At 43.8% G+C, this 13,548-nt stretch overlaps 1 protein-coding gene across 6 annotated transcripts in view; it reads right to left on the bottom strand.

Moving 5' to 3' along the window:
- LOC129855643 (DENN domain-containing protein 1B-like) overlaps positions 1-13,548 on the bottom strand; it is a 179,712-nt gene that overhangs the window by 15,967 nt on the left and 150,197 nt on the right. For 4 of the 6 annotated variants that reach the window (XM_055923525.1, XM_055923519.1, XM_055923520.1 and 1 more), the window contains 3 exons: positions 11,916-11,989; positions 11,127-11,349; positions 6,068-10,957 (listed from right to left, as the gene is read on the bottom strand). In XM_055923525.1, the coding sequence (XP_055779500.1) occupies positions 10,034-10,957; positions 11,127-11,349; positions 11,916-11,989 (1,221 nt within the window). In that variant the 3' untranslated portion in view covers positions 6,068-10,033. The other 2 variants (XM_055923522.1, XM_055923524.1) reach the window with 2 other exon arrangements.

The raw sequence follows: 13,548 nt of genomic DNA, 5'->3' as shown, positions 1-13,548 counted from the left end.
CAGTTTTATCATAGCGCTTGATGGTTTTTGCGACTGCACTTGAAGAAACGTTAAAAGTTCTTGAATTTTTCCGGATTGACTGACCATCATGTCTTACTTAAAGTAATGATGGACTGTCATTTCTCTTTGCTTATTTGAGCTGTTCTTTCCATAATATGGACTTGGTCTTTTACCAAATAGGGCCATTTTCTGTATTATACCCCTACCATGTCACAACACAACTAATTTTCTCAAATGCATTAAGGAATGAAATTAACCTTTAAGGTACACGTGTTACTTGAAATGCATTCCAGGTGACTACCTCATGAAGCTGGTTGAGAGAATGCCAAGAGTGTGCAAAGCTGTCATCAAGGGAAAGGGTGGCTACTTTGAATAGTCTCAAATATAAAATGTATTTTTTGTTGAATTTTTTTTGGGATACTACATAATTCCATATGTGTTATTTCATAGTTTTGACGTCTTCATTATTATTCTACAATGTAGAAAATAGTAAAAAAAAAGAAATATCCTTGAATAAGTAGGTGTGTCCAAATTTTTTACTGATACTGTACGTAAATGTGATGTTTCCGGGGGGTTTTCTCATAAATTTGCAAACATTTCTAAAAACTAGTTTTTACTTTGTCATTATGGGCTATTGTGTTTAGATTGATGATAAAAAAATATTTTTAATTAGTTAACAAAATGTGGAAAAAGTCAAGGGGTCTGAATACTTTCCGAAGGCACCGTATGTAGTCAATATATACAAGAAGCTGGCATTTGAAATGTCAGTCGTCTCATCTAGTTGGATTGCAAACCAATTTGATGTGCGGGCTGTCTAAAACCTGCATGTGATTCAATATCACCTGCCATATCCTGGATTCTACGAATAACAATGTCATTGGAACGTGTGATTTCACTGATCTTTGTAGCAACAGTAGTGCCTAAAACCTCTCGGCAAGTATCCACGACTGAGGGCATGACCAGCTTTTCAACTATAGTGAAAGGAGCCTGACACTTGGGAATGTTATGAGAGAGTAAGAATGAAGCCTTCATAAAACTCTTGTTGTCTGTGAAATGATTGTGCAGCATTTGTGTTTGGTTGGTCATCCTTTTTTCGTATTTTTTTTTTGTCTGGTTTATCCTTGAGATGTGGATGTGCTTTGTTTCTAAATGTCTGCATTCAATACAAATATCAAATAAAATTGTATTGGTCACATACACATGATTAGCAGATGTTATTGCGGGTGTAGCGAAATGCTTGTGCTTCTAGCTCCGACATTGCAGTAATATCTAACAAGTAATATCTAACAAATTACACAGCACATACCCAATACATACTGTACATCTAAGTAGGAATGAAGTAAGACTAAATACATATGGGCGAGCGATGTCAGAGCGGAACGGACTAAGATACAGTAGAATAGTATAGAAAACAGTATATACATATGAGATGAGTAATGCAAGACATGTAAACATTATTAAAGTGACTAGTGTTCCATTCCTTAAAGTGGCCAGTGATTCCTAGTCTATGCCTATAGACAGCAGCCTCTAATGTGCAAGTGATAGCTGTTTAACAGTCTGATGGCCTTGAGATAGAAGCTGTTTTTCAGTCTCTCTGTCCCAGCTTTGATGCACCTGTACTGACCTCGCCTTCTGGATGATAGCGGGGTGAACAGGCAGTGGCTCGGAACAGCATATGATCCATAGGCTATGCAGACCATCAATCAATCCTCCACGGCCCAGGGATTGAGAAAGACTGGTATAGGCTATGGATAATCTTTCACAGTGTCACATCAGAATGAGACGTTCATCCATGTTTCTCAAACGTCAAATTACAGAAGTTCTTCCAAAGGTCAACGGTCAAAAGTGTTTAAGGTTCAGGCATTATGTTTAAGGTATTGAGACCACACTAGGCACGCTTGATATTGTGAGCACAGCAGAAAATCAGGGTTGAGGGGCATCATCAGGCACACATGAGATACTATAACAAGCAGCTAATTATCAAACCTTGAGCAGAATGACAAAATTCTAAACCCTCTTCTGACTGAAATTTAAAAAGCATGACCCTCCATTTTCCTCCGGTTAACTATAGTGTACATTTCGACCTCTCCCTTACTGAAAATCCTTTTGGCCTACTTATCATTAATTATAAACTGGGTGGTTTGATCCCTGAATGCTGATTGGCTGACAGCCGTGGTATATCAGACCGTATACCACGGGTATGACAAAACTTTTATTTTTACTGTTCTAATTATATTGGTAACCAATTTATAATAGCAATAAGGCACCTTGGGGGTTTGTGATATATGGCCAATATACCACGGCTATCCAGGCACTCCGCGATGTGTCGTGCGTACGAACTATAAGGGCACAGGGCGAGACCCAGATGTAGACACGGGAGACAGATGGTTCGAGTTTCTGATATTTATTATAATTCAAGGGGCAGGCAAGAGAATGGTCGTGGACAGGCAAAAGATCATAAACAAGGTCAGAGTCCATGAGGTACAGTGTGGCAGGCAGGCTCGAAGTCAGGGCAGGCAGTATGGTCAGGCAGGCGGGTTCAGAGTCAAGGCAGGCAAGGGTCAAAACCGGGAGGACGAGCAAGAGATAGATAAGAAAATGCAGGAGCACGGAAAAACACGCTGTTTGACAAGACAAGACGGACTGGCAACAAATAAACAGGGAACACCGGAATACCCAGGGACTAATGGGGAAAACAGGTGACACCTGGAGGTTTATTAAAAAAATATATATATTTCACCTTTAGGGTAGGGGGCAGCATTTGGAATTTTGGATGAAAAGTGTGCCCAAATTAAACTGCCTTCTACTCAGGCCCAGAAGATAGGATATGCATATAATTGGTAGATATGGATAGAAAACACTCTAAAACTGTTAAAATAGTGTCTGTGAGTATAACAGAACTGATTTGGCAGGCGAAAACCTGAGAAAAATCCATTCAGGAAGTAGGATTTTGTTTTGTTTTGTAGTTTTCTATTCAATGCCATTACAGTATCCATTGACTTAGGACTCAAATTGCACTTCCTAGGACTTCCACTAGATGTCAACAGTCTTTAGAAATTGTTTCAGGCTGGTATTCTGAAAAATGAGGGAGTAAGAGCAGTCTGAATGAGTGGACCCTGCGCACGACCGAGAGAGTGCTTTTCTTGTTTACCTTTTATATTGACAACGTTATTGACAACAATTGACAACGTTATTGTCCGGTTGAAATATTATCGATTATTTAGGCTAAAAACAACCTGAGGATTGAATATGAACATAGTTTGACTTGTTTGTGGCCTGCTGGAGGTCATTTTGGAGGCTCTGGCAGTGCTCCTCCTTGCACAAAGGCGGAGGTAGCGGTCCTGCTGCTGGGTTGTTGCCCTCCTACGGCCTCCTCCACGTCTCCTGATGTACTGGCCTGTCTCCTGGTAGCGCCTCCATGCACTGGACACTACGCTGACAGACACAGTAAACCTTCTTGCCACAGCTCGCATTGATGTACCATCCTGGATGAGCTGCACTACCTGAGCCACTTGTGTGGGTTGTAGACTCCGTCTCATGCTACCACTAAAGTGAGAGCACCGCCAGCATTCAAAAGTGACCAAAACATCAGCCAGGAAGCATAGGAACTGAGAAGTGGTCTGTGGTCACCACCTGCAGAATCACTCCTTTATTGGGGGTGTCTTGCTAATTGCCTATAATTTCCACCTTTTGTCTATGCCATTTGCACAACAGCATGTGAAATTTATTGTCAATCAGTGTTGCTTCCTAAGTGGACAGTTTGATTTCACAGAAGTGTGATTGACTTGGAGTTACATTGTGTTGTTTAAGTGTTCCCTTTATTTTTTTGAGCAGTGTATATGCTTAGGTGATGCACAGGTATGTCCGTTTATGAATTAAGTTCATTCTGTTTCAGATTATGCACAGGCCACAATAACTCCACTCTGTGACACACTGCTAGACTATCTCTCACTTGAGGATGGTAAAGTGTTTGAGTTTTTTTACTTTCCTAATACGCAACTGAATTGAATTGTCAGATTAGGAACCTTGATATTAGAGTTGCTATCAACGGAGTTCAGCCTGTCCAGATTATCCAAAGGCCTGTTACTCACTGGTGGATGATCTCTCCCTTGGTGAAGGTAAAGTGCTTAGGACATTTCAGACGTTCCAAATATGCAACTCAGTGCTTTCTCAACTGAGGCCACAAATAGAATAGGATAAGTGTGTGTAACTGTCCTTACAAATGTTTTAAATAAAAAATAGGCTACTCTGTCTTCCATTCCAGAGCCATGCCATTTCAGGGAGTTAAAGGAGGTGGTGGTGGACCAGCCTGCTTCTGCTGCCTCTATCCTGTCCCCGTGCTGGTTATATTCCGAGAGCAGAAGAGAAACAGGCTAAGGGAAGTGACAACACCCACAAGACTATTCAGTCATCCCACACTAAACTCGGGAGGTTTTATCTACTGAATTTACAGTAGTGGGTAAAGGTGGTCTAGAGCTCCCATGCTAACATTACATACCTCTGTTTCATGTGATGCTGTTGCCACAGGACTCTTGTGAGGGAGAGGAGTTTGAGTCCATTGCTAAGGAGATAAAGGACCAGTGCGACTCATTGATTGCCGGGAACAACGAGGGCAAGTCCGATGCCCCTACTGCCGAGGAGATCCAGTCCGACTCCTCCGTTTCCGAGGAGATCCAGTCCGACTCCTCCGTTTCCCGAGGAGATCTAGGCTGACTCCTCCGTTTCCGAGGAGACCCAGTCCGACTCCTCCGTTTCCGAAGAGATCCAGTCCGACTCCTCCGTTTCCCGAGGAGATCTAGGCTGACTCCTCCGTTTCCCGAGGAGATCTAGGCTGACTCCTCCGTTTCCCGAGGAGATCTAGGCTGACTCCTCCGTTTCCGAGGAGATCCAGTCCGACTCCTCCGTTTCCGAGGAGATCCAGTCCGACTCCTCCGTTTCCCGAGGAGATCTAGGCTGACTCCTCCATTTCTAAGGAGATCCACTGGCAAGACCGCTTCCTCTGCTCATAGCAGGAAAGAGGAGGAAGAGGCTCAGGTAGGAGATAATCATTGCCATCATTGACTCTTTTCTGAGTCTGAGTGATTTGTTTCTCAAACTGGTGAGGTTGAAATAGGTATCTAATCTGGATGTACAGTAGTGGGTAAAGTTGCTGCTCATATAGTGGACAATACTAAATCTAGATACCTCTGTTTCATGTAATGTTTCCTATGTTTCCTATTCCTATGGAGAAGACTTCGGTCTTACTCCTTGATCTCAGTCAGGCTGCATCTGTTGCCTTGTCTTCCCACAGCCAGGTAGGTGGAAATGGCTGAGGTAGGTGACAAGCATTTTATTTTAATTTTACATTTGTTCTGTACATGGAGAAGGACAAAGAGTCCGATAGTGACCTGAGTGCCCTCCTGGCAGCTCAATAAAGCCACTCCAACCGGATGGCCAAGGAGACCAAAGTGACAGTCAGGAAGCTTTTGCACATGAATGTCTCCTCCACACAGACATCAACGTGTCTCACCCCGAGCTATCAAATCAAGGCCTTTAAGTGCAGCATCAGAGTACTGGGCACCAGAGTATAGTGCCGAAGCACACTGGAGAGGGAGCACAGACATCTCTGCTCTTATCACCGCTCTCTCATAAACAAACACCAGAAATTGTTATCGGACCACCACACCTTGAAGTCAAAGCTTTAGGAGCTCCATTGTGTCCTGCAGCTGGAGCCCAAGGAGCACTGCGGCCACCGCAGGCCACTGAAGACTCCGTAGTGACTGCGATAGTGGGGATGCCAATGGCGATGCGCACCCTGTTGAGGAACCTCAAGGAGTAGAGGAGGGCTTTAGAGAGAAGTCAGCAGATTGACACCTCCAGATCTGATAATCCCTCCTACTCCCAGCATACAATAGAGGCATACATATGTAGTTTATATGCATGTCTACAGCTTCTAAATGTCTGATTTTGAGGTGAAGAATCGACTTTATTCATTAAAAGGAGAGTATAATTGCACTGCCCTTTTGTATGTGTTTAAAGAAAATGTATTTTACAGAGAGAATTTAAGAAAAAAAAGGACAATGTTGCATTAACATGAATATAATTTATTTTTAAGTTCACAGTGCAAACAGTTGTACCATTCCATTGATAGAACATTAGATTGACCTATACGTTATTTAAGACAACAGTTTCTCTCATCATTGAGAACATGCAACGCAATAGACTTCAGTAGGTTGCATACAGCATATTCAAATCACTACAGTACCATGTCTAGGGATCAGTGGAAAAGGTGAATGAATGAACATGAACCGTGTCAAGTCTCAGTATTGTCACTGCCGTGGATGAAAGGTTAAAAAGACAAGTGATATGCCTCTGTTAGTTCCTGACAATCAGTGGTTTTGATCTTTCATATCACACGAGTATCAGGAAAAAGGGGGAAACGCAATCGCAGCATTTAGAAAAGAGAATAGAAGAGGTTAGCGCTCATCCTATTTTCTTCTGCATCAGTCAGTAAGCTTTGAGACAGTAAACGGACATTCAGTCATAAAAATACCAGCTTTTCAGTACACAGATACTCAGCCTCAAAGGATTCCTAGCTGACTATTGCAAGTGTTAGTAAGACATTGCTCAAGTAAAACATCCCAATCCATCGCAGTTAATACAGTAGTAGATGAAATAACTAATAATAAAGTATTTCAAGTTGGCTAAACAAAGTGTGGATATCGGACAACCTGACGCGACCTTTTTATCATTATTTTGAGCTGATTAACTTTAAACACATTCAACAACAAAATAAGATTATCAGAACATGGCCAATACACACAGATACTTTGAACCAGGGGAATGGAAAATTAGGGTATTCTACTGTACATGCACAACACAAAGTGAAAAAAGAAAGATAAATCCATGGGTATGCAGATAGTCACCTATCTCATGGATTGAAATGCTGTAACATGATACGCGAGTGGCTGGATGGTAAATGGTTTGAGTTAACACATATTATATTTATACAAAATATTTCCCCTCCAAAAATGATATAACAACATTCAAATCTTGTTTGTTCTATGAATCATTTACAATATATTATTATACCAGTTATATATTTCTCCTTGTAAAATATACTTAAAACACAAAAAATACAATCTTTCATCTATAATAAATCTTAAAATATAACTACCTACAACAAAGCATAACAAGATCCTTCTCCATAGTGAGTTCAGTATGAAAGACCATTGAAATATCAGCACAGATGGGGGAAAAAAAGAACACGTACAGTAAGCCTCATTACCAAATTTAAAGACAGAAAACGAAAGAATTAAACCGAAATTAAGTCTATTCTAGTGGTTCTCATAGGTGAACATGCATTTAAAACTGGAATCCTTAATGGTGAAACAACCATGTCCGTTTGCGATATTTCAACCACAAATAAGTTACTGTAAACAGCAAACACAGTTTTTTCTCCTCGGACATCATTGCACGTGCCATAGATGAGCACAATATGTACTTTTTGCATATACAGACTATATCAATTGAAAAATTGAGAGGACGACTCTTTAAAGCCACTCGATTTCTCCCTAATGACTTGTGTTGAGCATACTAAGTGGTACTCAGAAAAGGCCAGAGGATCTATGGATTCACAAATATGATTACCAATTACCTGATCTTTATAGTGGTAACCTCAAATTCTATTCTGAATTTGGAAACTTTGAATACGTTTTGCATAGTATATAGACAGTGCTCCAACTTCAAAGCTGCCCAAGTAAATAGCAAAATTTAAACATAGAATAGGCGAACATAAATTGTACATGGGGGCCCTTTGAAATCCAAATTAATAGCTGAAGTGAGGTCTTCCCAGAACCACGGAGAACGCTTTACGATCTCATCGTTACCACAGCCCAACGCTCAGGACGGGGCAAGAGCTACCGTTAAACAGTCACACTCAACGGCATGCCACATAAATCACGAGAGTAAAACAGGCTAAACTCATCATCAACATAACCACAAACAAGCACTGGAAAATACTTTATTTTGTCTGTATGTACTATAGTGGTACGATAGTGAGTGGCCACCATCTCTGGGCATTACCCAAAGGGCTTGCATTCTCTCCATGGGAGATTCTTATAAAATCTCTTTGGACGTCCGTCCATATTCTCAGACAGCCGTATTGCTTTAGTACTCTTCTACAATCATCTCAAGCCTCCCAGTCAAACAAAGTGTGGTAGCATCAGAGTACGGGACAAAGCATTTCATTCGGTGTGTGCACATAGCAGAGATTTCAAGTGGTGAAATCACACTCCTCCTAAAGCACTCACGGGTGTTTCACCAATGACATACGCCCATACCAGTGGGCCGTCGGTGTTTTCTGTTAACGTAAGCTCTAGTGATATTATTTCCATCAGGAGGGTGACACTAAAGCCTTGGGGGGAGCAGAATCAACAACGTCTGCATCATCAAGACTGTTGCTTTGTGACAAGGTGTTCCAAGTTCCCAGTTAGCCATTGTTATGTAAACGAAAGCCGAAAACCACCCATAGCCCATTGAGACACGGGTGCCAGCCCGCGTAGATGGGAACAGAAAAGTCGGAGCCTTTTGGGTAAAACACTGGGGTAAATCCTCAGAGAAAGGACGAGCGTGTGTGAGGGTAGGAGGATAGACAGAGATTGTGGGAGATGGTGAGGATGGAAGGGTGAATGGAGGAGAGCGAGCAGGAGTTGGGAAGGAGTGGCGAGATGGAGACAGGAAGCGAGAGAGGGAGAGAGATGGAGAGAGAGAGAGAGACCGACAAAGAGACGGTGAGATAGGTGCCATGGATGGGCTTGTCTATTCATTCATATCCGCTGTATTTACACAAGTCCTTTTCGCCTTTCTTTCCTAACAGACAGGAGTATCCTGAGAAACAAACACTTGAGAAAAATACATCTCTAAATAGATAAGCCTCTGAAATCAAACTAAATAGAGCTTCTCTCTGAGTGCAACATATATTAAACTATCTTTAATATGTCTAAGCACAGTGAGAAAGCTGTCTGTTTTCCACATTCATGTGATAGTAGATCTAAGCAGATCAACTGCTTCCAAAGTAACAGTTACATTATTCATTTTAAGACTGAGCACTACCAAATGCAAAGCACACCGCAGTTTTAGGCAGGGATGGGCAACTTTGATAGGGGTGGGGGCCACAAAAAAAACCTCATCATGAGGGGCTGCAGTGGCTAGTGGATCCCCCCCCCCCCCCCCACCCACCAATTTTAAGTTTTAAAATTAATTTCCAGCAAATCTGCACATTTTGCCATAGGGCGTGGAGAAAATGTTGCCGTTTTAAAGCAAGTTTGCTGCAATTCTACACATTTTGCCAGGGGTAGAGAGAAGATATAGCAATTTTGTAACAAATTTCATGCGATTCTACTCATTTTGCCATGGGGCAGAGAGAACAATTAGACAATTTACAGCTAATTTCCTGCAATTCCACACATTTTGCCATTGGGTGGAGGCAAATGTTAACCGTTTTTAATATGATAACTGATGATCAGTGGGCCCCAACCCGGTCGGTAATTCGACCATGCTTACTACAAGTTTAGGTAGCTGGCCACTAGACTAACTTACCAATTTAAAACATTTTAGCCGACATGGGCTAATTGAGTGACTACTGATGTACAATCAAATTTCGAAATTGCACCTTGTGTACTCTATTATTCTAACTCTTAACAGCAAGTTGAAACCCCGGCTGAGTTCCTAAAAAAAGTTGTATATTTTTGGTGAAATTGGTCCTCAGACCTACAAAAGGCGTCCCGCGGTTGCCCATCCCTGGTTTAAGGCATTGTGTTAGGAAACTGTACAGTGGAAGAGTTACCAAGGTCATGGGGGTTTACTTTGTGTCTTTACAATACTTTCAGATCGAAGGAAAATTGAATTTGTTCTTTGTTAAAACACACTGATCTTTTCGTAAACATTCTCCACTCAGGTTAAGGTTAAGGGGAAGGGGAAGGTTGGGATTTGCGGAGGGCAGTCTGATTCTTAAGGGCAACTTCTACCTCAAGCACCCCTTCCCCTGTCCGTCTCAGGACTTGTCGGTGGCTTTGCTGTGGCTGTTGGCGTGGGTATTATTATGTGTGTTGTTGGTGTGGCACTGGACCTGGGACAGCTGTAGGCTGGTCTGGAAGGCTGAGCTGAGGTGACACATGGACTCTATCTCCTCTAGAAGGCCTTTCTCCTGGACCTCTGCCCCAGAGACCCTGCCCTGTTCCTTCCCCAACCCCAGCCCTAGGCCCTGGTCCTCTCCCTGTCCCCCCTCCTCTGGTCTCCCTCTCTCCCAGGGGACCAGCACAGAGGGCTGCCTGGCCTTCACACCCTGCCTCTCTTTGTCCTGACTGCCCTGCCTCTGGAGGGCCTGGTCCTGCCTCACTGTCTCCTTGGACAGCACATTCCCCCGCAGGATGCTGGATGTGGTCTGGGGTTTGGTCTTAGACTCAGGCTGGGGGTCTGTGGAGACTCTAACACGGGTCATCATTGAGGTGTGTGGAGGGGTGTGTGTTGCCGGTGGAGGATTGTGTGTGGATGCACGGGTTGGTGCAGGAGAGCGGCTGGATGAGGGGTTTTGGTCTCCCAGGTGTGGTGACGGAGGTGTTGGGAGCGAAGGCTCCTCTGGACGGGGCTGAGAGAGACAGATCGGGGGCTTGGCATGAAGGGGCTGGGTCTTGGTCTGAGGGGCCTGGATCTTGGGCAGGAGATTGGGGACCTTGTTGTCCTTGGCTGGGACTGCATCTGTGGCCGGTGGAGAGGCTGTCAAGGGGTTTTGCTTTGGCTTCTTGAGGCTGCTCTTGCTAGGCTGTCTACGAGGGGAGGGGGGCAGGTGCTTCCCGTGGAGGGCACTGTCGTCCTGCCAGCTCCCTCCCTGTTCCCCTCCCCCACCTACTCCCCCCACCCTGCTGCCACTGGTACACATCTGGGGCAGATTACTCTCACTGTGGGGGTTGGACTTGTTCTAGAATACAGACACAGAGTGGTTTACACATTTTTATGTTTTCTTTAACCGGTGCCTCAGTCAATATTGTCCATATGCAAAGATATTGTCCATGACGTTGAGACTCTATTTACTGTGTGTATCTGGGGTTATATGAGTGTGGTTAAGATGTTACAGATGTTTCTCTTACCGGAGCCTTATAGTCGATGTCGTCCATAGATCTGAAGAAGTCCAGGCTCTTGGCAGCGCTGAGTTTGCCATGCTCTGTGCTGGTGGTGCTTAGAGAGTCAAGGATCTCCTCTAATAGGTTCATCTGGCCCTGATGGGAGGAGTCTGTGTCTAGCTCCAGCGAATAGGAGTCGTCACTGTCCTCAGTGTAGGACGGTATCTCCCCACTGTCCTCAGACGAGATCCTCAAGGCGAGCAAATTAAATTAGCAAAATAAATTAGCAAAACAAATTTAGCAAATCAACAAATACATGAAATACAGAAAAAAAAATAGCAAAAAAAAATCATCTGTAAATAAATGTATTAATAAGCCAGCAAATAAACTCAGCAAATCAATGATCATTTCATGAATAATGATCTGTCCAAGAGGCTATAATCACAATGCAATAAATCTACCGTGGGGTCCTTACTGTAGGACTAAACCACTGGAGGGCAGCATTGATATGAGTATGAAGAGGATGAGGGGGAACCTGTCTATACCACAGTAACTAGTGAAGGACAGGACAGGAAGATGATTTTTCCAAATGACTGAACAAACAACTTTCATGAAAGAGGAAACTACCATGGAACCAACTTGAATAACTTTATTGTATTGCGATGTTTGCTCTTGGCTAGGGCTCACTAGTAAAATTGATAGCTGTCTCAATGAGACTCACCTGAAAGGATAGATAAATACATGTCACAGATCCTACATATTCAAACATTACTGGGAGATTATTGGTATTATCATATTCCTATATCAGACTCTTACTTGCTGGCGGTGTCCAGTTCATCGTCATCGATGGCAAAGTCAGGACATCCCATGGAAGACTTTGCATAATAATGCTAACACACAAACAGAGACAATGAGATCAACAGGTTACTCAAGGCAAATGACCATCACATCTGACCATGACAACAAACAAAAAAAACTCTGTATGATGCCGGTGTGCTGTGTTTGTGTTGGCAACAGGGTGTCATTCCCACCCCAGTCCAGTGCCTGGTACCTCAAGTCCAGTGTGTATAATAAGCCACCTGTGTAGCACGTTTAACTGTCTGGGGACTTAAAGGAGAAAGAACCTTTAAGGCACACGCCTCCCCCTCCTCCCTCTCTCTTCCCCTATAAGAGCTCAGCTCTGCCCAACGCCTGCTATTAAAAATACCTTTATCCACTACAGACGTGTAGTCTTTTACTCACTCTACCTCTCTTTAACTCTCTCTCCGCCCATCTAATTCACAACTTTGTATATCGCGTGCACACCGTATAATGTTCCCTCTCTCTCTCTCTCTCCCTCCCTTGTCCTCTCTAACCATCTCAGTCTCTCTCTGTACCTTCTCACCCCTCTTTCTTTCCTGTACCAAGGCAGCCTCTAAAGCAGCCTATAAAAACCAGGTTTGCCATATTATAAAAGCCTGTGACTTTCACATCCCCTAGAGGGCAACCATGACTCGTCACAAAAAGAGCGCGAGAGAGAGAGAGAGAGAGAGAGAGAGAGAGAGAGAGAGAGAGAGAGAGAGAGAGAGAGAGAGAGAGAGAGAGAGGACAGGTTGGATGTAAATGATTGAGGGAGAGAAAGAGGGAAAGGGGGACCCATAACCCCTGGAGACAGAGGAGACGGGGGAAACATTAGGGCCTTGCACCAACCCGGTCTTGATTAGCTGACACAGTGCCAGCAAGACGGGCGCAATGTAACGTGTCGCTGGCCGCTGCTCATTTAGGGTACACACACACACACACACACCTTACACAAACGCGCGGATGCATACAGAAAAGGTTAACCGCCGCCTTCGCCATAAAAGCTAAGGGAGGAGAAATGTGTGGAGCGGCCACTTAGTCCTCTTTGCCATTGGGCTAAACAGGAACACATGTAGTGCGGCGCTGATTGCCCGGCTCAGGCTGCTCTCTGTCTCTGGTAGCTAGGAGCTATAATAATAAAGACCATTACAGAGCGGCTCAGGCCTCCCATCTCCTAAAAAAAAACTTTAATGGATTCCTGTGTCAGGGCCGTAAATCAGCACTGTGATACCATGTACACACAAGCGCACGGGCGTTCATACGCACACATATCAAATCATTCACGCAGACGCTGAGGCTGGCTTGACAGTTAGGGAGACTGGAGATGCACCTGCAAGAGGGTGGGCGCTGGGGCTCACACACACACACACACACACACACACACACACACACACACAAGTCATGGTCCTTGCTGCTATTTAGCCTGTTCATTTGTGCACTTAGGCATGTTTAGGGAAGCGGGGCCTCTCGGTGTGTCTAGGTGTTTATTAAAACAAGGTGAACCCTCAAACACAACAAACCATACCCAGGCCATAGAGCTCAGCCCACATCATAACCACACCCAGCTCAGCCTGCCCTTTCCTATGGTCATAATTATATCCATGCTAGA

Source organism: Salvelinus fontinalis, chromosome 5 (genome assembly GCF_029448725.1).
Source record: "Salvelinus fontinalis isolate EN_2023a chromosome 5, ASM2944872v1, whole genome shotgun sequence".
Lineage (NCBI taxonomy): Eukaryota > Metazoa > Chordata > Actinopteri > Salmoniformes > Salmonidae > Salvelinus > Salvelinus fontinalis.
Note: the sequence above shows the minus strand (reverse complement) of the source record. Positions and strands in the feature narration are given on the sequence as shown.